At 40.9% G+C, this 24,998-nt stretch overlaps 1 protein-coding gene across 1 annotated transcript in view; it reads right to left on the bottom strand.

Annotated features, from left to right (window-relative positions):
- Positions 1 to 6,212: 6,212 nt before the first annotated feature.
- The window catches only part of LOC128014341 (receptor-type tyrosine-protein phosphatase beta), a 37,929-nt gene continuing 19,143 nt past the window's right edge, over positions 6,213 to 24,998 (bottom strand). The window contains exons 8-31 of the mRNA XM_052597833.1: positions 23,772 to 24,035; positions 23,431 to 23,694; positions 22,772 to 23,035; positions 22,400 to 22,660; positions 20,312 to 20,581; positions 19,959 to 20,222; positions 18,980 to 19,246; positions 18,545 to 18,829; positions 14,560 to 14,838; positions 14,333 to 14,476; positions 13,967 to 14,231; positions 13,570 to 13,661; positions 13,384 to 13,489; positions 8,832 to 8,909; positions 8,719 to 8,736; positions 8,514 to 8,595; positions 8,338 to 8,428; positions 8,166 to 8,242; positions 7,655 to 7,789; positions 7,449 to 7,571; positions 7,207 to 7,370; positions 6,775 to 6,910; positions 6,563 to 6,683; positions 6,213 to 6,474 (exon numbers count right to left, since the gene is read on the bottom strand). Coding sequence (XP_052453793.1) covers positions 6,452 to 6,474; positions 6,563 to 6,683; positions 6,775 to 6,910; positions 7,207 to 7,370; positions 7,449 to 7,571; positions 7,655 to 7,789; positions 8,166 to 8,242; positions 8,338 to 8,428; positions 8,514 to 8,595; positions 8,719 to 8,736; positions 8,832 to 8,909; positions 13,384 to 13,489; positions 13,570 to 13,661; positions 13,967 to 14,231; positions 14,333 to 14,476; positions 14,560 to 14,838; positions 18,545 to 18,829; positions 18,980 to 19,246; positions 19,959 to 20,222; positions 20,312 to 20,581; positions 22,400 to 22,660; positions 22,772 to 23,035; positions 23,431 to 23,694; positions 23,772 to 24,035 — 4,073 coding nt within the window. The 3' untranslated portion in view covers positions 6,213 to 6,451. The remainder of the gene's footprint in view (positions 6,475 to 6,562; positions 6,684 to 6,774; positions 6,911 to 7,206; positions 7,371 to 7,448; positions 7,572 to 7,654; positions 7,790 to 8,165; positions 8,243 to 8,337; positions 8,429 to 8,513; positions 8,596 to 8,718; positions 8,737 to 8,831; positions 8,910 to 13,383; positions 13,490 to 13,569; positions 13,662 to 13,966; positions 14,232 to 14,332; positions 14,477 to 14,559; positions 14,839 to 18,544; positions 18,830 to 18,979; positions 19,247 to 19,958; positions 20,223 to 20,311; positions 20,582 to 22,399; positions 22,661 to 22,771; positions 23,036 to 23,430; positions 23,695 to 23,771; positions 24,036 to 24,998) is intronic.

The following is a 24,998-nucleotide window of genomic DNA, read 5'->3' as shown; positions in this document are numbered from 1 at the left end:
ATCCGTGGAGCACGCCTGGATTTGTCTGCCAGTGGACTGTATCCAGGACTTAACAAGACACTCACTGACAGTAAAATCATCACTTTGGGACAGTTACTGGAAGTATCAGGAATGGATTTCATGAATGATGAAGCAACGGCTCAACATCTGGGGATTCGATCAACCCGTCTAGTTGCACAACTATTGGTGAAGTGGCAGATGCTCCTCAATGCAACGGAAAGACTTTGGTTGGCTGAGTATGGTGATGGTCACTGTGAACCAGATCCTGAAGACTCTTTTCCTTGTCTGTCTCTTTCACCGAATCTAGAAGAGGTTTCTGGAGTGTTTTTAAAAACTGTTCAATCCCTGTGCGTAGATTTCTTTTCTTGTTCTGGGAGAAGTTTGGATAAGTATTGTGTTGTTATTTTTAACAAAAAGGTGTTAAGTAAGAAAATTGATACTGCATGGCGTGATTTTTTTAAATTGAATGTAGATAGAAAACCTGAGTGGAGAGCACTTTATAAACCACCGTTGACGAAAAAGACAGGTGACTTACAGTGGAGAATTCTTCATGGCGCTGTCGCCGTGAATGCTTTTATTTCGGTTTTAAATCCTGAGGTTGATTTTCAATGTCCTTTTTGCACTGAGAGAGAAACCATCTTTCATGCTTTTGTAAAATGTGCAATATTAGAGCCTTTTGCTTTTAGGAGCCATTTTTCAGAGTTGTAATGAAATTTTTTCTACTGTGTTATTTATTTTTGGTTTTAAATATGTGTTGAAAAACAGATTTGTGTGTCAGTTGTTAAATTGCGTGTTAGGCCAAGCAAAATTGGCTATTTACATAAGTAGAAAAAAGAAAGTTGAGCAAAATTTGGGACAGAATGTAGTAGCAATGTTTTCAAACATGGTGAAAGCAAGAATATTGATTGATTTTGCTTATTACAAGCAAATGGATGATCTCATAACCTTTGAAGGTATTTGGTGTTGCAACGAGGCTTTGTGTTCTGTATCTGAGGGTGATTTGTTTTTTACACATTTATTGTGAGTTGAGGTTGCTCTTAATATTTATGCACATTGTAATTTAATTGTACTGTGAGATGAATTTGTAATAAAAGTTTTGTTAAAATTCAAATTCTCTCTCTGTCTCTGTCTGTCTCTCTCTCTCTCTCTCTCTCTCTCTCTCTGTCGTTAGAAGCAGAGCACGCACGGTAATAATCAAGTCAAGTCAAGTCTGCTTTATTGACAGTTCTTCCACATTCTGGTCTTTCACAAACCGCTTTACATTTTCTCCCATTTTTATAATAATATAAATTAACCATTTAATCTTAAAGTTTTGTTGGATAGATTCAGATTCGACACAGAGATGATAGTAAATAAATAACGTCAAGTCACCTTTATTTATATAGTGCTTTAAACAAAATACATTGCGTCAAAGCACTGAACAACATTCATTTGGAAAACAGTGTGTCAATAATGCAAAATGATAGTTAAAGGCAGTTCATCATTGAATTCAGTGACGTCATCTCTGTTCAGTTAAATAGTGTCTGTGCATTTATTTGCAATCAAGTCAGTGATATCTCTGTAGATGAATTGACCCCAACTAAGCAAGCCAGAGGCGACAGCGGCAAGGAACCAAAACTCCATCGGTGACAGAATGGAGAAAAAAACCTTGGGAGAAACCAGGCTCAGTTGGGGTCAGTTCTCCTCTGACCAGACGAAACCAGTAGTTCAATTCCAGGCTGCAGCAAAGTCAGATTGTGCAGAAGAATCATCTGTTTCCTGTGGTCTTGTCCTGGTGCTCCTCTGAGACAAGGTCTTTACAGGGGATCTGTATCTGGGGCTCTAGTTGTCCTGGTCTCCGCTGTCTTTCAGGGCAGTAGAGGTCCTTTCTAGGTGCTGATCCACCATCTGGTCTGGATACGTCATTTCTGCCCTGCTTAGCCCGTACATGTGAAATGCTTTTTACTAGGGGTGGGCGATATCTTGATATTTAAAATATATCGAGATATTTTTAACCACGATATTTGGATTTGGACATATCGTATATATCGATCTATTGTTTATATTTAATTATGATTCTGCCACTTTGCTTGTTTGCCTTCTCTGTGCTGTGCTCGCCCCCGCCTCCTTGCTTTTGTCCCCCCTCCCCTCGCGTGTACAGAACTAGTCAAAAAAAAAAGGACAACTGGCTCTAGTGGTGGAAATTATGATTCTTTCAAGAGATTAGTTCATTTTCAGTTCGTTCACCAAAATGATTTGTTCATAATCATTCACTGATTCGTTCAGTGGTCATTTCTTCGTATTACACAAAATATGCCAGCAGGTGGCAAAAAAGAGTGAATTATGTGTTATGTCTTAAGTCCACGAACATATTCACTTGTGACAAAAACTGATTTGGCTTTATTAAAACGAGCACGCTCAAGCCCCAGAGTTCAGTCCTGTGTTGGTGCCAGCCCCTGAGCTCTTTGCTTGCCCTGTCTCAACCACAGAGACCACCCTTGGGCTCCTTGCCTGTCCTGTCATGGCCATGGAGGTCGTCCCTGAACCCTCTGCCTGTCCTGCTACAGCCACATGGGCTGTTCCTAAACTTTCTGTGCTGTCTGATCAACTGGTGTCCCCAGCTCCACTTGCGTAGCCACCGTGGTGGTCTCAAGCACTACTGGTCCTGAATGTAGGACTAGAGATATGTCCAAGTAAATACAGCTACATGTATTGTGACAATGGATTGTTAGGCTACATTAATAACTGGGAACACTTCACATAACATCCAATGTACATGATTAAAGAAAAATGGCATCTGCCTCCTAAACCTTATCCCAAGGTTACTGAAGTCATCTGGATCTAGACAGCATCCAGACCAGATGGTGGACCTGCACGACACAGGCCTTCATGGTCAACAAAGATTTCAACGAGTCCTCAGGAGCCCTCAGGAGCCCTCAAGGTTTCAATTTCTGTTACCTGATGGAGTTCGGAGTGGAGTCTTTCATTGTTGGCATCTATGTAATTTATGAATTGACAGACACTTGACAGACTGATGGATGTGAACAAAACTTGAACTTAATTATACTGGATGACTGTAGAGCTGTACAGTTGAATCACACTAATGAGATCCACTGAATCAGTAGCTGAAAAATGACATTGCTTTTTCTAGAACTGTCTGTAACTGAACTGAACTCTTTCAGATTGATGGACTGCACAATGTTATTGATCTGAACTGAATGCAACACTGGCTTGTTTAACTGGTATAACTGATTCTGCTGTTTAACTGGTATAACTGATTCTGCTGTTTAACTGGTATAACTGATCCTGCTGTTTAACTGGTATAACTGATTCTGCTGTTTAACTGGTATAACTGATTCTGTTGTTTAACTGGTATAACTGATTCTGCTGTTTAACTGGTATAACTGATTCTGCTGTTTAACTGGTATAACTGATTCTGTTGTTTAACTGGTATAACTGAGTCTGCTGTTTAACTGGTATAACTGATTCTGCTGTTTAACTGGTATAACTGAGTCTGCTGTTTAACTGGTATAACTGAGTCTGCTGTTTAACTGGTATAACTGATCCTGCTGTTTAACTGGTATAACTGATCCTGCTGTTTAACTGGTATAACTGGTCCTGCTGTTTAACTGGTATAACTGGTCCTGCTGTTTAACTGGTATAACTGGTCCTGCTGTTTAACTGGTATAACTGGTTCTGCTGTTTAACTGGTATAACTGGTTCTGCTGTTTAACTGGTATAACTGATTCTGCTGTTTAACTGGTATAACTGGTTCTGCTGTTTAACTGGTATAACTGGTTCTGCTGTTTAACTGGTATAACTGATTCTGCTGTTTAACTGGTATAACTGATCCTGCTGTTTAACTGGTATAACTGATTCTGCTGTTTAACTGGTATAACTGATTCTGCTGTTTAACTGGTATAACTGAGTCTGCTGTTTAACTGGTATAACTGATTCTGCTGTTTAACTGGTATAACTGAGTCTGCTGTTTAACTGGTATAACTGAGTCTGCTGTTTAACTGGTATAACTGATTCTGCTGTTTAACTGGTATAACTGGTTCTGCTGTTTAACTGGTATAACTGGTTCTGCTGTTTAACTGGTATAACTGATTCTGCTGTTTAACTGGTATAACTGATTCTGCTGTTTAACTGGTATAACTGAGTCTGCTGTTTAACTGGTATAACTGAGTCTGCTGTTTAACTGGTATAACTGGTTCTGCTGTTTAACTGGTATAACTGATCCTGCTGTTTAACTGGTATAACTGCTGTTTAACTGGTATAACTGATTCTGCTGTTTAACTGGTATAACTGATTCTGCTGTTTAACTGGTATAACTGAGTCTGCTGTTTAACTGGTATAACTGATCCTGCTGTTTAACTGGTATAACTGATTCTGCTGTTTAACTGGTATAACTGATTCTGCTGTTTAACTGGTATAACTGAGTCTGCTGTTTAACTGGTATAACTGAGTCTGCTGTTTAACTGGTATAACTGAGTCTGCTGTTTAACTGGTATAACTGATCCTGCTGTTTAACTGGTATAACTGCTGTTTAACTGGTATAACTGGTTCTGCTGTTTAACTGGTATAACTGAGTCTGCTGTTTAACTGGTATAACTGAGTCTGCTGTTTAACTGGTATAACTGATTCTGCTGTTTAACTGGTATAACTGATTCTGCTGTTTAACTGGTATAACTGCTGTTTAACTGGTATAACTGATTCTGCTGTTTGACTGGTATAACTGAGTCTGCTGTTTAACTGGTATAACTGATCCTGCTGTTTAACTGGTATAACTGATCCTGCTGTTTAACTGGTATAACTGCTGTTTAACTGGTATAACTGGTTCTGCTGTTTAACTGGTATAACTGAGTCTGCTGTTTAACTGGTATAACTGAGTCTGCTGTTTAACTGGTATAACTGAGTCTGCTGTTTAACTGGTATAACTGATTCTGCTGTTTAACTGGTATAACTGATTCTGCTGTTTAACTGGTATAACTGATCCTGCTGTTTAACTGGTATAACTGGTCCTGCTGTTTAACTGGTATAACTGAGTCTGCTGTTTAACTGGTATAACTGATTCTGCTGTTTAACTGGTATAACTGGTTCTGCTGTTTAACTGGTATAACTGCTGTTTAACTGGTATAACTGGTCCTGCTGTTTAACTGGTATAACTGATTCTGCTGTTTAACTGGTATAACTGATTCTGCTGTTTAACTGGTATAACTGATCCTGCTGTTTAACTGGTATAACTGATTCTGCTGTTTAACTGGTATAACTGAGTCTGCTGTTTAACTGGTATAACTGATTCTGCTGTTTAACTGGTATAACTGGTTCTGCTGTTTAACTGGTATAACTGCTGTTTAACTGGTATAACTGGTTCTGCTGTTTAACTGGTATAACTGGTTCTGCTGTTTAACTGGTATAACTGATTCTGCTGTTTAACTGGTATAACTGATTCTGCTGTTTAACTGGTATAACTGATTCTGCTGTTTAACTGGTATAACTGATTCTGCTGTTTAACTGGTATAACTGGTTCTGCTGTTTAACTGGTATAACTGGTTCTGCTGTTTAACTGGTATAACTGGTTCTGCTGTTTAACTGGTATAACTGGTTCTGCTGTTTAACTGGTATAACTGATTCTGCTGTTTAACTGGTATAACTGAGTCTGCTGTTTAACTGGTATAACTGATTCTGCTGTTTAACTGGTATAACTGGTTCTGCTGTTTAACTGGTATAACTGATTCTGCTGTTTAACTGGTATAACTGGTTCTGCTGTTTAACTGGTATAACTGATTCTGCTGTTTAACTGGTATAACTGATTCTGCTTGTTTAACTGGTATAACTGATTCTGCTGTTTAACTGGTATAACTGATTCTGCTGTTTAACTGGTATAACTGATTCTGCTGTTTAACTGGTATAACTGAGTCTGCTGTTTAACTGGTATAACTGATTCTGCTGTTTAACTGGTATAACTGATTCTGCTGTTTAACTGGTATAACTGATTCTGCTGTTTAACTGGTATAACTGATCCTGCTGTTTAACTGGTATAACTGGTCCTGCTGTTTAACTGGTATAACTGATTCTGCTGTTTAACTGGTATAACTGAGTCTGTTGTCTCATGTTTATCTCCGTCAATCTACTTTGACACAGTCTTTATGGCATAAAGCTCTATAGAAATAAAGGTGGCTTCACAGTATGATGCATTCAGCTATATGGTAAAGGAAAGCAGACAATCATTTTGTTTAGTTATATTTTAATTCATATAAAATAAGCTGCAACATTTAATTAGTGATGCACATTACATTATACAAGAATTAACATAAACTCTGAATTAATATTGAATATATGTACATGATATAATTCTGGTACATCTAGGCATACCCATAGCATATGACCTTAAATTCATTTTCAAATAAATTTTTACATGTGTTTGACATTAAAATGTTTGGTCTCTTTTTTTTTATCCACCTGCACATCAGCGTTTGGAGTAGACCACATCTATATGAAGAAATACCAAATATGAACTAGATATAAGATATAAATGAGACAGACATGCTCATCACACAGACATTAGCTGCACACTTACCTCTGTGGTAATCCGGATGCACATTTTCATAGATGGGATACAAGAGGTTTTCCTGTTCACTGCGCAGTTTTCTTGCACGGAGCACGTCTCGCACGCACTGATAGAGGTACGAGTACTGGCACTGGTGCAACACACAGGACAAATAAATGTGATTTTGTGTGGTATTCTCTCTGTTTTTAAAGCAGTGGTGTGTTTTACAGATGAGCTCTCACCTCCGTCTGCACCATGTGTGTGCGATGAAGCCTCAGATCAAACACAACACTGTAAATGTCCACCGTGTCTCTAGTGTCCAGCTGCTGAAGGACCCTGTCAAGAGCGATAAAGGTTCCTGTGCGCCCCACTCCAGCACTGTCAGAGATAAAACAGAGATGAACACTCCTCCTTCAGAGGAAGATCTGTGTACTAGATTTGCTAAAATTGCTTTGCAGCAAGTGTACCAAATCTCAAGCAGAATGTTCCACTTTGCTTACTTTGAGTTATTTTTGTCAATTACTCTTAGAAAGACAGAAATTTTGCAAGCATTTAGAGAGATATTTCCTTTTGGGACAGTGCCTAAATTGTGCTGGACTTCAGTCTTGGAGGGATTCACAGACAACACAAGACTATGATCAAGGTGATCTTGTAATAATGAGTGGTCTGTCCACCTGCAGTGCACTACAGTGGCTCCAGAGAAGGGCGCCCGGTTGATATAGTCTCTCACAGTCCGCACGAACTGAATGAGTGACTGCGTGATCTCTGGAACTCCATGATCCGGCCACACAGTGTAATGAAACTGACGTACGACTCGGGAATAGCTCAGCTGTTCCTCCTGTACAGACATGCCACACAGCTCATTAGTGTGTTCCTATCAGAATACATCGGTGAGGAACCGAGACATTATACCCACATTACAGATCTTGAATTCCCGGATGGTCCATTCGGGAAGCACAGACTCGGACTGCATCTGAACGACCAGATCCCCATAATACAGCGGCTCCTGATCAAATGGCCAGTAATGGTCACACTTCACCTAAATAAGAGTGTCAAATTCACTGAGTTGATGCCAAAAGAGCCTCATGAGCAGAAGAATCATGTGTGATCATATGCACATACCCTTCCTTTCTCAACACATTGTGTCACCATAACTATGTTGTGCACATTCTGCTCCCAGACCATCTTCCAGAAATCATCTTTAGTGCCGGGCAAAGGACCCTGAGTCGCTATATACTCCCGTCTGAAGTTATTGCCCTAGAAAAGAAACCATGTGATATGTTTAGTTAAGTGACACTTGTTATCCTTAGGAAAGAAACAAGTACTTACAGTATATTTTTTCCCACTACTGCTCAGATATTTTACGTTTAGTACCATTTTTAATTTTTACACTATATTTGTTGCTATTCATACTGAGTAAGATCTGTATCTAACACTATTTACCACATTTTTTATGAAATCATATGGCAAATGCTTTTAACTGAAATATGTACTACTTAAATGCACATCCATGCCTGTCACAATATAGCCTCACAAAATGCATGCATATTTTATTTATTATTATTTATTTTTTTGGTCTGTAATTCAATATCAACTTCTATTATTAATGTATTTCCATGGCCAAAGATCTTACAGGAATATAGCTGGCATTAATATAATCTGAGCAGGAGTCATCATCAACATAGGACAGCTTCACCCGTGTAGAATCATCTGTTCAAGGAACATGTCAAAATAAATGTAGAAAAATTGTATTACAATAGTATTACACATTTAAACAAAGACTAGACTAGTAAGACTAGACATACAAGGCAGTATATTGTTGTAGCGATTTTTGCCCCTGTTTTCAGGCAATAACGCCGCGTCTTGAGGTTGGTTGCGTCCAACATCCTTCAGGTCCTGAAAGCAGGACAAAGAATTAATGTGTTCATTCCAAAACATTTCACATTTCATATTATGGAATATGAAGGATACTGTATTTTACCTCGTATTCCTCAGAAAGGAGGTAGTTGGAGTCTGCTCGAAGTTTAGCTAAATGTGACTCAAAATGTGTGATGCTGATGGGACTGTAGTTGGAAAAGACAACACTATCTTACAATAGTTAACAGAAAGAAATCAAGAGTTCATTCAAAGAAAAGAGTATACTGAAAATATAAAAAAATATCCTGCTATGGGATGTAGTACAGCACCTTGAGACGCGGCGGTTCCTAAAAAGGGGAGAAAATAACATTGTAATAAGAATTTATGCTGCTGTTTAACTGCCATTATAGCATAATGCTGATATAAATGCAGTCACTCTTACCCTCTAACAATGACGTGACTTCCCGAAAGTTGTCTTTCTCTTCTCAAACTCATTCTGACCACAGGCTCTTGTGCACTCCTGGAAAAGACAAAGACCTGCCATCATTAACTGCTAGAGACTTGTCATCCTCAGTAGCTAATTAGATATTGCTATGTTCCTCAGTTAACAAATCACTCCGGGGTCACTCTGCTGACCCACGACTGCACACCGTCACACAGCTCCAACCTCTTTATTAAGTTTGTGGATGACATGACTCTGGTGGGTCTCATTAGCAACAGAGATGAGACAAACTACAGGAGCGAGGCAAGCCACCCGGCCGGATGGTGCAGTGACAACAATCTCTCTCTGAACGTGGAGAAGACGAAGGAGATTTTTGTAGACTTCAGGAGAGCACACACTCAGCACGTTCCTCTGACCATCAGTGGTGCGACTGTGGAGAGAGTAATATGTAGTATGCTCTGGTCCCCTTCCTGCTTACCGCGGTGATGAGATGCATAGCAGATTGTCATCACTCAATGGCTGGATGTCTAAGTGGTGCCCACAGAATAACATAGGTTTCATAGACAATTGGACGAGCTTTTGGGGCAGACCTGACCTGTTTAAAAGAGATGGTCTTCATCCCGCTTGGGGTGGCGCCACTCTTCTGTGGCATACATGTAACATACATGTATATTAGACCCTATACCATCTAAGCTCCTAAAAGAGGTGCTTCCAGAAGTCATAGATCCTCTTCTGACTATTATTAATTCCTCATTGTCATTAGGATATGTCCCCAAAACCTTCAAACTGGTTGTTATTAGGGGGAATGGTTAGAGGGTTGGACTCCCAATCGAAGGGTTGTGGGTTCTAGTCTCGGGCCGGCAGGAATTGTGGGTGGGGGTAGTGCATGAACAGTTCTCTCTCCACCTTCAATACCACGACTTAGGTGCCCTTGAGCAAGGCATCGAACCCCCAACTGCTCCCCGGGCGCCTCAGCATAAATGGCTGCCCACCACCGGGTGTGTGCTCACAGTGTGTGTGTGTGTGTGTGGGTTCACCATACTAGGCTGAATATCACTTCTCTCACTCACTCACTTATTAAGCCTCTCATCAAAAAACCACAACTTGACCCTAAAGAACTAATTAATTACCAATGTCGAATCTCCTTTTTCTGTCCAAGATAGTAGAAAAGGTGGTATCCTCACAATTATATTCCTTCTTAGAGAAAAATGGTATATGTGAGGATTTCCAGTCAGGATTTAGACCGTATCATAGTACTGAGACTGCTCTCCTTAGAGTTACAAATGATCTGCTCTTATCATCTGATCGTGGGTGTATCTCTCTATTAGTTTTATTGGATCTTAGTGCTGCGTTTGACACAATTGACCACAACATTCTTTTGCATAGACTTGAACACTTTGTTGGCATCAGTGGAAGTGCATTAGCATGGTTTAAATCGTACTTATATGACCGCCATCAGTTCATAGCAGTGAATGAAGATGTATCATATCGATCACAAGTGCAGTATGGAGTACCTCAAGGCTCAGTACTACGGCCGCTACTCTTCACGCTTTATATGTTACCCTTGAGAGATATCATCAGGAAACATGGTGTTAGCTTTCACTGTTATGCTGATGATACTCAGCTCTATATTTCTTCTAAAAACCTGGATGAGGAGTAATTTTGGTAACACTTTCTATGAAGCCCATATTTATTCTACATTACAGGGATATTCTTAAGGCACTATAATGAATGCATAATGCATTATAAAAAAACTTTATAATATGTTGTATCATCTCATGAATATTCATAAGAACAGTTTTAATGTATTATAATATTTACTTATTTGTGGTTATAGCTTTTTAGAGTGTGATGATTTATAACACTGAACACGTTGCATTTTACAACTTTCAACTTTTACAATGAATTATACTTATCGTAGTGTTAATGTATTATAAGTTTCATATCTTGCAATTTTTCAGATGCTACTTAAGTGGTTAAATACCACTCATAAGTAGTAGTAATAATAATAATAATAATAATAACTTTGTTTTCTCTCAAACAGCCATAAGATCAGATATCAGATCAGTTGAATCTGTTATATGACACATTTGCTTTTAACTATTTTTATTGTAATATTAGTTTGATTATTTTGATGGTACCCTTTAGACAGCTGCTGATAAGTAACTCATATATTCTCATACTAATAACTTCATATCAACTAGGGGTCATTAGAGAATTAGTATGTCTGCTACTGTAAATATATGCTAACACTTAATTTTGATGGTTAACCAACAGATAAACTGACTAGAAGTGTCTTTTCAAGCACGTCAGCTTATTCTACCATACTAGATTCTACCATTCTTGAGCATATTAATACTCTAATGAGAGTAAGTTGGCATGTAGTTGAAAAATTGCTTATAGTTGATTGATTAAATGGACCATCAAAATAAAACCATATCCATCCATCCATCCATCTTCTTCTGCTTATCAGGGGCTGGGTCATGTGGGCAGCAGTCTAAGCAGAGATGCCCAGACTTCCCTCTCCCTAGACTCTTCCTCCAGCTCTTCCGAGGCGTTCCCAGGCAGGCCGAGAGACATAGTCCCTCCAGCGTGTCCTAGGTCTTCCCCGGGGTCTCCTCCCGGTGGGATGTGCCCGGAACACCTTCCCAGGAAGGCGTCCAGGAGGCATCCGGAACAGATGCCTGAGCCACCTCAGCTGGCACCTCTCGATGTGGAGGAGCAGCGGCTCTACTCTGAGCTCTTCCTGAGTGGCAGAGCTCCTCACCCTATCTCTAAGGGAGCACCCACCCACCCTGCGGCAAAGCTCATTTCGGCCACCTGTATCCAGGATCTTGTCCCACAGCTCATGACCATAGGCGAGCAGGAATGTAGATTGACTGGTAAATCAAGAGCTTCGCCTTGCAGCTCAGCTCCTTCTTCACCACGACAGACAGGTACATCGACCACATTACTGCAGAAGCTGCACCTATCCACTCGGACTCAATGTCTCCAGCCTCCGTCGGAATCCTGTCAAAGCTCTGCCGGAGGAGGGAATTGAAAATCTCTCTGACAGGGGGCTCAGTCAAAGGTTCCCAACAGACCCACACAATACGTTTGGGTCAACCAGGTCTGTCCAGCTTCCTCCCGTGCCATCAGATCCAACTCACCACCAGGTAGTGATCGGTTGACAGCTCTGCCCCTCTCTTTACCCGAGTGTCCAAGACATACTGCCGGAGGTCAGAGGAAATGACCACAAAGTTGATCATTGACCTCCTGCCTAGGGTGTCCTGATGCCATGGGCACTGATGGACACCTTTATGCTTGAACATGGTGTTTGTTATGGACAAACTGTGACTTGCACAGAAGTCCAATAGCAGAACACCACTCGGGTTCAGATCAGGGGGGCCATTCCTCCCAATCTCGTCCCTCCAGGTATCACTATCGCTGCCCACGTGAATTTATATGGTTACATCTCCTCCTTGAACCGCAACCTTATCGTCATGGAGGAGTTTGTGTACCCAAATGATCCTAGGAGCTATGTTGTCCAGCGCTATATGCCCCCAGTAGGGTCTCCCAAGGCAAACAGGTCCTAGGTGACATGTCAGACTAATAGTGGTTCAATAGCCCTTCATGAAAATTTTTAAAACAAGGACCGTGACGTCGCCCGGTATGCCTTAGCCAGGCTTAGCCTGAAAAAGCAATGTGAGGCCGACCTCCAGTGGACCCACCACCTGCAGGGAGGAATCATGAGGGGGTGTTGCAATGTGGATCGGGCAGCGGTCGAAGGCAGGGGCCCTGACGACCTGATCTCTGGAAACAGAAACTGGCCTTAGGGACGTGGAATGTCACCTCACTGGCGGGGAAGGAGCCTGAGACTGAGCTGGAGGTTGAGAGGTACCGACTTGAGATAGTGGTGCTCACCTCCACGCACAGCTTGGGTTTGTGGAACCACCCCCCTTGAGAGAGGCTGAATTCTCTACTACTCTGGACCATATAAAACATTAAATTGTTTTTTTCAGTTGGAGTATTTAGCTCACATCAGTTAATCAACATTAGCTCCACAGGAAACAAAATAAACCTGTATCAAACCTGTATCAACATATCTTTCAACATTAATCAGTCGCTATCAATTTTTCCTGTCTAACCTGTCATTACTACACCACCGTCAATGACTGTCACCACCACAAACTTTGCACAAATTGTTGCAATATGCAAGATTTCTATAGATACTCTGGACACTGATATTATAAATTCTCTTATTCAAGCCCTACCACAAATTGTTATCATCACTATTTGTTTATCATCACTGCGTTATTGGCACTCTGTTTTCCTAATTAATGTTGTTCAGTTGCTTTGACACAATGCATTTTGTTTAAAGCCCTATATAAATAAAGGTGACTTGACTTGACTATCAATACTTATGTAGAAATTCATCATCAGCAACACCTCAACTTTTGCCGTTGGGTAAGGGGTCTATGATGTTTAGGACAGGACATGTATTTGAGTTTTAGGTTTGATGTTCTAAATATTGACTTTTGATGGCTTTAGTAAAGTGTAAAACAGGACTCACATTTTGTGGACTTTCTGTCTGCAGATCAGCAGAACAATTAAACCCACCATGGTGGCGATGAGGAAGAGTCCAGCGCTGACCCCTGCAATGACTCCATTCAATGGCTCTGAACACACACAAATATGAACAATTAACCAGACACATCTTACCAAATGGCCTTTAATATAGTCAAGCCACATGTGATACCTGCATCTGTCATGAAGGGCTTGGACAGGTATGTATCAGTATAGAGTGCAGAGAGATCCCCACTGAGTTTGGTAAAGGCTCGAATACTGAGTCTAAGAAACACAAGACAAACAGTTGAAGAGATCACCAACAATCACCTGACTGCAGACTTAAATATTACTGACAGCAGACCATTTGACCTCCACGTTTTTTAAAAATGGCATGGATGTGGATTTGAGCATCCTAGAAATGTGTCCAAGGGCTAAATGTGAGTTTAAGGATAGGTTAAACCCTTTAAACTAACATGATCCATTTCCTGAGAGATTGGTTAAGTTTTGGACACACTGGTCATGTTGGAACACCCCATTAGCAACCAAAAGCACAGGCTGTTGTCTGACTGTAGCATCAGATTCATCACCTGTATGCTGTCTTGGGTTTCAGTGGCCCATCACAGAAGATGGGCTGTTGTTGAGACACATCAGCTGATGGTTTCGGATCACATCGTCCTCCCAGACACTCCATGCCCGACCCCAGGTGAATCTCAAACTCCTGCACTGTGTTCTGTCTCTCGTCGCAGAGGCTGGAGAAGTATTTGGTCTGATAAGCTTTGACCGAGCTGTTGGATCTGTAGTCCAGGTATGAGGGAAGAGGATGTTTCTGGTATGGCTGCTGGTTTTCACTGTCTGAATCCAACCAAAGAAAGGGATCATTGCATTAATTTTGTCTTGTAAAGAAAAAATAGGATCAATGTGTAAAAAAGAAAGAGGAAATAATGTCTTCCAACCATCAGATTCAGTTACGATGATGCTGAAGTATTTCACAGCACCGTTGATGTCACTGAACCAGCTACAGTTGAACTGGAAGAATATGGTTGACTTGGTAACCTTAACTGTATTCTCATTGATGCGAATTGAGGGCAGAGGTGGACCTGAGGAAACATAAATCATCAGAAAACTTTTTGACAGTAACGTTTACTAAATAGTTTGTATCAAACACAAAGCCCTAACTCACGGTCTATCATTGTGACCACATTTTCCATGACTGCCTCACTGGTCATGCTGTCAGAGATGACTTTTACAGAGACAATGTACTGCTTATGAGGCTCCAGATCTTTGATCAGATAGACGGTGTTCTCTTTGACTGTGCGCTGTGAGTATACCATTCTCTGAGAGCCCTTTCTCAAGCACTCAATGATGTACGAGTCAAAGTCAGCTTCGGGGGGACTCCAGGAACAGGAAATGGCTGTAGAGTTCTGAGGACGGCAGTGCAGACTCTGAACACGCTCAGGCTCTAAAGACAGGAAAAAACACACATTCCACTAGTGCTACACCTACAGATAATGCCAAATGTTATTGCAGTTGAGTGGTTTATTGCTCTGCCATTAAGCAATAGAGCAGGGGCCTTATCTTATTAACTATATGTCTCAGTGTTACCGACTGAGCAGAACTATTGTTCCAGCCACCCAAGACAGTTTCTCAAATAACCTGCCTGATCTATCTCAACTGCTATTTGTACCCAAAAATACACATGAACTAGACGAAATGACTGGCAACATGAGCACTATTTTCTCTAATACATTAGAAGCTGTTGCCCCCATCAAATTGAAAAAGGTTAGAGAAAAACGTACTGTGCCATGGTATAACAGTAATACTCACTCTCTCAAGAAAGAAACTCGTAGTCTTGAACACAAATGGAGAAAAACTAACTTAGAAGTTTTTATGATTGCATGGAAAAACAGTATGTCCAGCTATAGACAGGCTCTAAAAACTGCTAGGGCAGAGCATATACACAAACTCATTGAAAATAACCAAAACAATCCTAGCACAGTGGCTAAATTAACAAATTACCAGACGCCACCTGATTCAAATATTCCACCAACGTTAAATAGTAATGACTTTATGAATTTCTTCACTGATAAAATAGATAACATTAGAAATACAATAGTGAATGTAGATTCTACAGCGTCTAACACTTCAGTTTCATCCATCGCACCCAAAGATAAACTGCAGTGCTTTATAACCATAGGACAGGAAGAGCTAAATAAACTTATCACTGTATCTAAACCAACAACATGTTTATTAGATCCTGTACCCACTAAATTACTGAAAGAGCTGTTACCTGTAGCCGAAGAACCGATTCTCAATTTCATAAACTCGTCGTTATCTTTAGGTCACGTCCCAAAACCATTCAAGCTGGCGGTTATCAAGCCTCTTATTAAGAAACCAAAACTATCCTAGTGTACTGGCAAATTATAGGCCTGTTTCAAATCTTCCATTTATGTCTAAAATTTTGCTCTATTGAGCTCCTTTCTGCAAAAAATAAAAATAAAAAAATAACATAAAAATGATCTGTATGCGAATTTCAGTCAGGTTTTAGGCCCCACCATAGCACAGAAACTGCACTTGTTAAAATTACAAATGACCTGCTCCTTGCGTCAGATCAAGGCTGCATCTCATTTCTAGTCTTACTTGATCTTAGTGCTGCGTTCGACACCATAGATCATGACATACTCATAGATCGATTACAAAACTATACAGGTATTCAAGGGCAGGCTGGTTGGGTTCCCTCAATTTAATATTGCATTCCCTCGAGGGAACCAATTTATAAATCGAGTGAACGAAATAGTAAATCAATCGAGGGAATGCAATAGTAATCGTGTGCACGTTTTAGTACAGTGAGGGAACGAATGAGTCTACAATTTTTTCCTGCATGTCATGTGCGGGGCTCCGTAAAGGTGAACATCTTTTAGCTATATTTAGTGGAAACAGATAGACCTATATATATTGCACCGTAAGTACGTACAATTGTGTGAATTGATGCGTCACCGACAAAGTATTTTATAAAGGAAACATATAAATCTTACAGTTTTCTTTAAGTTGTATCCTTCAAATACAGTGGTATGTTTCATCATGTTTTGGAGATATCTTCACATGACACCAACAGTATTATAATTGGACAGTGCCGGCCATAAGTGTACTTTATTGTTCTTGCTAAACATTTATATTTTCTTATAACCTGAGAACTGCAGTTTAGTTTAAAGGGGGGGTGAAATGCTCGTTTTCACTCAATCTCCTGTTAATCTTGAGTACATATAGAGTAGTACTGCATCCTTCATAACTCCAAAAAGTCTTTAGTTTTATTATATTCATAAGAGAAAGATAGTCTGTACCGATTTTTCCCGGAAAAACACGAGCGGCTGGAGGCGTGACGTGTGGGCGGAGCTAAAGAATCACGAGCGCCAGTAAGCTTTTGCGTTGAGAGCGTTTGGAAGCTGTGACATTACCCTGAGGACAAAACCAACCAAAACAAACCATGGCTAACAGTCAGATTCAGCGTATATTTATGATCCAGAATCAGATCCAGAGGCTGAAATTTAACAAGAGCAGCATCAGCAACGACGTCTCTATGTGGTATGTATTGAAACTGTATATATTTGCTTAGCGGTTTTGGAAAATGACTAAGTTCCACTTTAAGTCCTTCTTTTTTTTGTTAAGCTGTACATGTGGAAAGTGCAGTTTGATGCCAACATCGCATGTTGTTTACTTGATGTGCTTACACGCTGATAGCTAAGTTAACAACACAGAGATATTTGAAGCAGTTTTACTCACCGCCTGCGGTTCCAACACACGATCGTGACCCTTTTTCATTGGGACTGCATTATCCTTAAGAAATAAACGATGTGCAAATCCGTCACAAACTGGGCCTTGTTTGTAAAACAAGCATCTTCGAAATGCAGGGAACAAACACAAACACTTGCACAACTCTGTTGATGCTCTGTAAAAATAAACTCCATCCACTGGTCCCTTAATGCTGTTTCTCTTTTGGTAATCTGTGCAGGGTTGTCTTGCCCTGGCAACCAAAAACACACTTCTTTTGTGACATTTGTCGAGGCTCTCGCTCTGATCAGTGAAGTCTGTTGTGCTCTCAGTGCTCTGCTATACGGGAGCGCGCGCTCTTCCGGCAGAAGTGCCTCAGGACACATATAAGGAAATTCAGCTCCATCTAACGTCACACAGAGACATACTCGAAAAAAACTTTCTGAAACTTGTGACAAACCGGAAGGAGTATTTTTGGAACAGAAATACTCCTTCAAACGTACAACTTAATTTTTGAAACTTTGTCCATGTTTAGCATGGGAATCCAACTCTTTAACAGTGTAAAAAACTCAGTATGCATGAAATAGCATTTCACCACCCCCCCTTTAAAGATGTATTATAGTGCACCTATAGCAGTCCTCGCTGTCATTAGAACAGCCAAGGGAAAAGTGTTCAAGCTTATTATTATTTTTTTAATTCTGTGAAATGACTTTATGTAATTTCAGTGCTTCTGAATCTCCATTAATGAAAGTGAATGTGTATATCGAAATGAAAACAGAGTTGAAAATCCTTTTTTTCTTCATTACTTTTCTTATTCTAGGAAAAAGACTAGAGTACGGTGCACACACACACACACACACACACACACACACACACACACACACACACACACACATATATATATATATATATATATATATATATATATATATATATATATAAATATATAAATCCAGATACATTCATGGTATCATGGAAACATCATACACACATTTCTATTGCCATTTTGCACACGTGTAATGTTTACTCATGAAGCCCCAGGGCTTCTCAACTCTTGGCCCCTCAGGTTTTCTACAGAGTTTAACTCCCAGGATCTATCACACTTAAACAAGCTAATCTAGGTTTTCAGGATCTTTACTAGAAAGTTATAAGCATGAATTAAACTCTGGAGGAAAGTCATGGTCAGAGTTGAGAACCCCTGTAATACATACTCTTACAAGTCTGTAGAGAGACAGATGGTTGTAAAACTACTAAACCACGATCTTGCCCAAACTGAGATGATTCTGGTCAGCAGTAGTCTCTCTGGTGAAATTATTAAAAAGCCTGGTTGGGACATACTGTTTCTGCAGGGACGACTGATAAACTGATTGTTCTACATGTGTGTCTGGTGCTCCACTGACTTGTCCTGATGCTCCTGTGGACCGGAGAGCTGTAGGTAGGGTTGTTGGTTCCAGCACCGCTGACCGTACGCAGGCTGATGTTGTACTGGCGGCCAGGGTACATGCCTTTCAGAATACGGTTTCCAGATGTGGGGCTGTGGTAGGGGTTAAACACAGACAGGTGGTCCCTGGGGCTCCACTGAAGGTCAAAGTCATCATAATCAGTGTTTTCTGGACTGCTCCAGGTGATCTCCAGTGAAGTGTTAGTGATTTCTCCGAAGGAAAACAAGACAGGCGGCCTAGGGACTACAATACATCAAAACCATTAAGGAAAAGAGTCCAACATAAAAAATCAGTACTGATTCTAAAGTTAAACTTAAGGAAATTGTGACCCATATTAAGGCTATTGAAATCAATCAAACACATCAAGCTCATGTTATTATTTCTTACACTTACCTGTCCTGCCAGTAGTATTTGCCATGTTGGTCAGATCTGCACTGTGTGTAAGGACGACGGCCTGGTAAAGTCGTCCAGGTACCAGCCTCTCAAACGTGTAACTTCTGCTCTCCGGGCCCAAACTCTGCTCCGCGTGTTGAGTCCCATCAGGATTGTAGATCAGGAGGGTGTAGCGGCTCACCTCACCGCCGGCCTGTTTCCAGCTCAACCACAGACTGTCAGAGCTTGATCTACTGTCAGCATGCAAGAGCGTCACAGCTGCAGGAACTACAGAAGACACATTCAACAAAGAATGGACTCTTATGATCATCCAGATATGGAAATTCTGGCCCATACCGCTAACCGATAATTCTTTATTTCTGAAAGACGATAATCGATTATATGTTATATTTATATATTATATAATGGAAGAGCTGAATGGACACTGTTAAACTGAAGCACTGTTAATGGGTTAAACAGGTGATATAAATAAATATAAAAACATAATATTAAAACTACATAGAATATAAGCAAAAAAGATGCAAATTCTGTTGTCAAGTCTCCTGTTGCTCTTCCGGTAACAGTGCGCTAAAACACTGGTGCAAAGATTACAAAGACACACAACATTATTTTACAGTAATGTTCTTAATATAATTTTATGTAGCTTTTGTGACAGACTTGCCCTGCACATGTTGCACTTCACTGGATTTTCCTTTTCAAAGTGATTCCAAACACATTTCAAGCAAGGCAAAGCCACCATGGTTTTAATATATTGCCCAAATTTAAAAATTCACATTTATCGTCTGATACCGATATCGTGGCCAATATATTGTACATCCCTAAATGTTTTACCTTTACCTCAGTGAACAAGTGTGGCCAAAACAGTAAGACTGTGATGAATATGTGATCGTGTTTGCTGTAAAACTGCTTTGATTGGGTCTGACAACAAACTTTATCAAAAAAGTAAATTTTGGTTAGTGAGAAATTGGAGTTTGTTCACCTGTCCTGGCCCAGATGGACGTGTCATTGGTCTGATCCCCACTGCGGGTCAGGACGACCACCTTGTACTGAGTCCCAGGTTGAAGGTTTTGAAAAGAACAGTCTTGCATGATCATCATTCCTGTTTTCTGATCTTGCAAGCGGTTCTCTCCAGTAAACAGAGAAACATTAAACCCATCAAACTCCCCGTCCGGCAGATCCCAGTGCAACGACAGGCTTGTGGTTGTGTTGATTAAGACAGACAGGTTATTAACAGTTGCTGGACCTAAAACACACATTTTTAGACACTGTAACAGTTCAGTTCATCTCCTGTATGATCACGTTAAGACTGAGAAAAAGGCATCATCTACACACAGGTTCTGCCCTCAGCAAAGACAGCTTGGCTGCTGATTCCTCCGCTGATGGTTAGCATCACAACGCGATACTTCTTTCCTGGAGTGAGCTGTCTGAAGTACTGCTGGCTGGCTTCTGCGGTCGGAGAGCTGTTAGTCACCAGAGAGCCTCGCTCATCCAGCAGCTGCAGGCGATAGCCGTCATACACCCCTCGAGCGGCCTGCCATGACACCAGCAGACTGGATGTGCTGCGCTGGTCCTCCACCTGTAGAGCGCTGACGGAGGAGGGCACTGCAGAGGACACACTGCATCATGTCAGTCTGTCTGCATTTAGGAATAGGGATTAGCATTTATACTGACAGAATAATTCAAACCACACTACAGTATCTGTGCTACATTTAACCCTCAAGCGTCCCTGGTACAACAGCCTTTAACTGGTCCTTAGTGGACAAATTTGGGCACAAATGTCTCAGGTGTGATAATTTGATAATATAAAAAATATTTATGTAATTTGTATTGTGATTTTTGGTGTTTTGTATTTATTTACCACCAAAAATGTGTCATATTTTTATGTAAAATATGCTTATTGTTATGTTACAGTTACTAATGTTAAAAAAAAAGATCCAATAAGCTCAGACAGATAGAGAGACAGAAGGAACATTAGAAGTGACCAAATCAACAGTTTGGTAAATTCTGAGAGAAAAAGCCTGGAAACAAAAATGCTGTGGCACAAAATCCCCTCCCCAAAGAAGAAAGCCATTGTGTTCACAACTGTGAAGATGAATGCTTATCAGGATCAACTAAATGCTGGAGTTTCAAAAGCAGGTGAAATATTTAAAGTTCGCTGCATAGAATCTTTAAATATGTCAGAGTTTTACACACCAGTCTGTTATTGTGTCGATATTTCCACAGCCAGGAATGTGGCACTGAACAAAACGAACTCTAATTGGTTTGACATGTCGGTCCATCGGCCTCATGGGTGGACCTTGACCAATGAAAGCTGCCTTGAAGTCCAGACCTTCATCCATCAGTCTATGTGCGACTAGACTTAAAGGGTTAGTTCACACCGAGCGTCTGAACCGAACTGATTCTTTTGGTGATTGATTCTGAACTGATTCTGTGCTAGTGTTATGAGCGCGGGTAAACCAAAGGCTTGAATCAAGGGCAATCATCACCAATGACGCCATTACGTCGAGCGCAAAAGAACTGGTGAACCGTTTTCTTCAACCGGTTTATTGAATCGAACTGTCCGAAAGAACTACTAGTGATCCAAACACCGATGCAACCGGTTCTGTATTGGACCTGACTGTATTTAAAAAACATCAAATTTCAATAACTCAAACAGGTAAGAATTAAGAGTAAACCTAACAAGTAGCTTGTTTTAGATTTGTTTAGAATCAACTCATTTTGCAGTAGGACTTTGATATGACTTTGAAGTGTGTGTGTGTGTGTGTGTGTGTGTGTGTACTGTTGCTGATTGGCATATTCTAAATAAAAAATCAATCATTGGCTCATTTAAGTCTTTGTTTTAGTATGTTTGAGTGACTTTGAATGTGTTTTTATTCAACATAAAAAAGCACTGTTATGGGCTCATTCAATGCTTTGTTTTTATGTGTGTGTGTGTGTGTGTGTGTGTGTGCCACATTAAGAATGTTTTATGGGCTCACCCCTTCATATGTGTGTAATGAATGACCTGCAGTGTGTTGGATTTATCGATTTTTATTGGACAAATATAAAAATGCTTTTTTATTATTTCCCATTAATTTCCTTTGGTTTCCTACTTAACTTGAATCAGTTGAATCAAGTCATTTTTGTTTGTGTTCAGTTGTCAAACTTAGGAAAAGTAACCATTAAAGAAGCTAAAAGAATAATAAATAAAAATGATTTTGCCCAAATTTGCCCTGAAGGGTGCTTGAGAGTGAAGCGTGCCACTGCAGGCTGTGCAATACACTGCTTTCACCATGATGTGTCAGGCATACAGGTAATGCCCCAGTCTGACCAAATTGTTAATCTTATAAAACATCATCAACATGACAAAAACAGCAGAAAAACACACACACACACATATATATATATGTATATTATTAATGTTTCAGTGTGTTACGTTACCTGTGCGTCCGGTTGCAGTGCTGTTATTGATCAGAGATCCACAGACTGATGTAACCGTTATCATGTACTGTTGTCCTGGCAGTAGACCCTGAAAACTGATCTCAGTCACATGTTTAGGGACTGATCTCTGCTCAGTCTGTCTGCCCGTCTGGGACAGTGACACAGCGTAGCGGTCCACATCGCCCTGTCCCGGCGTCCAGTTCACTCTAATGCTGCTCTGACCGCCGTTACTGATATGAATGTTCTTCACTTTACTGGGAACTGAAATAAATCAAAACACACAACCTTAAAAGAGTCTGCAAAATAACTGCACTCAAAAATATGTTAAACCACTGTATTTGTCAGATATCCAGAGGCAACAGTAAGATGTACCTGTTCTGCCTTTGATAGACTGCGCACTGAGGTTTGGTCCGCTGAAGGTGGACACCACAATCTTATACAGTCTTCCAGGAGTGAGAGAAGAGAGCAGGTATCTGTTGGTGCTGCTGGTTAGTGTGATCGGAGGAAACACCTTCATGTCGTTGAAGAGCAGCTGAACCTCATAATGATCCACATCTCCAGGAGCAGAAACCCATGTCACCAGCAGATCCTCAGGTCCGCTGTCAGCCAGCGTCAGGTTCTGGACTCCTGCTGGCACTGACAGACAACAGGACAATAGTCAGCTACAGGACAGACAAAGCATGCAAGCTACAACTGAAGAAATACTCTAAACTACAGAGACAGATCACTAAACCACAATACACAACAACAGAAAGTGACAAATTATGTGGTTTAGTTTACTGTAGAACTGCTGTAAATGAAACTATAAACAACAGAATTAGCGTAACCTAACCCACAGTGTTACATAACTACAGAAACTATACCACGGAGCTACAGAACTGTGTCAAACTACAGGACAACAGAAAACGAAGAGCAGCTGTAAACTCATCCACAGGCCTAAAGAGCAGGAAGAACTACAGTAAACCAGAATCAGGGAGCCACAGAACAATACAGCTCCAGAACTCCAGATCTCTCAGCGCAGGCTTACTCACACGTCCTTCCATGCGTCGAGACGCTGGACTCATATTTCCCACTCCACGTGCTGACCATCACAGTGTAGAGCCGGCCCGGCACCAGCTCACTGAACACACACTCATTCTGAGTCTTGTTCACCGTCTTGTTCTGCTGGAAGATGTTGTTGTGTTTGATGGACACATGGTAGTAGTCGAAGTCTCCAGCGGCGTGGCGCCAGTACACCTTCAGACGGTCGTCACTAGCCATGTGTGTGGCTGTAGGGTTCAGCGCGGTGGCAGGTTCTGCAGCAGAATAATGTGAACATCTCCATCAACATCTCCATCACTGTATCATCACAAGCTCTGCTGAGTGAGCTTACGTGTGCGCTCCTGAACCACGGTCTGCTTCTCGTACTCTCCACTACGGCTGCGGATGGAGATGTTGTAGAGGCGTCCAGACACCAGAGACTTGAAGACACACTCGGTGGTGAGCCTGGACACAGTGAGCGTGTGGACGGTTCTCTCCCGATCTCTCAGAGTGACCGAGTAACTGTCCACATCTCCTTCAGCTGCTCTCCAGGACACGCTCAGGAAGTCCATGCGGCCGTTGTTGCTCACCGTCACGTCTCTCACTGCGGCTGGAACTGATCAACACAACACACAAGACTAAACACAGTACAGAGCTGAGGCAGGAATACAGCCAACCCTGACTTTCTCAATTGATTACTCATAACATTTGGTCTGGTCTCGATTTAAAACAAATATAATCTGACTTAACTAATATCAGTTGTAAATGTTATCCCAGGGAATCAAACCCACAACCTTGCGCTGTCACTTGAGCCACAGGAAGACTTGTTTTTAAAAGCGTATTGAAGACATGAGTGATCACGGACAGAGCAGGCTGTGAAGTGAAACTGTGTGTTAATAAAAGTATTGTGTGTCCCATGTTTGGCCATAACAAATGCTGGACATTTCATTCTTTGATGGAACAATGAATTAAAAGGGTATCAAATGATTTTACAGGAGAATGTCAGTTCATGACTTATGAATAACATTGTATTGTTCAGAATATGAGCGTCTAAATGTATGGTGAAAGACTCTGAAGACAAACTGCTTGTTACTCTGTTATTATGTTAACAATAATAAAATGTTGAGTTAAAGCATGATTGTTCGCGCAGACAAAGAACAACTTCCTGCCTCCACAACAACACTCCCTGCAGGAAGTCGCACAAATGACCTTGACATATTCAAGACTTCCTGAAATTCCAGGAGCATTCCTGCAGCTCCAGATAAGAGTGTGTGAGGAGTTGAGTGTACCTGTGTCCGCCTTCAGGATAATCTGAAGAAACCATTCTGATTAAACACGGCACACACACACCACGGCTTAGAGCTTAGCTGAATGTTTTAATAAATAGAGATGTTTTAACCTCAAACCGTTGCTTCTGGCTCAAATACATAATCCATAATAATGCTTCCTTCAGTGAGAGAGTGGTGCGATCTGAATCAAGAGAGACATCTGCACAGATCAAGCACTGTTTACAAGCCGAAACAGCTCTAAACTAACATGAGGGGGGTTCTGATGAGAGACAACAGGAGATGCACTTTTC

Source organism: Carassius gibelio, chromosome B25 (genome assembly GCF_023724105.1).
Source record: "Carassius gibelio isolate Cgi1373 ecotype wild population from Czech Republic chromosome B25, carGib1.2-hapl.c, whole genome shotgun sequence".
Lineage (NCBI taxonomy): Eukaryota > Metazoa > Chordata > Actinopteri > Cypriniformes > Cyprinidae > Carassius > Carassius gibelio.
The sequence above is the reverse complement of the archived record's forward strand: the minus strand, read 5'-3'. Positions and strand labels throughout refer to the sequence as shown.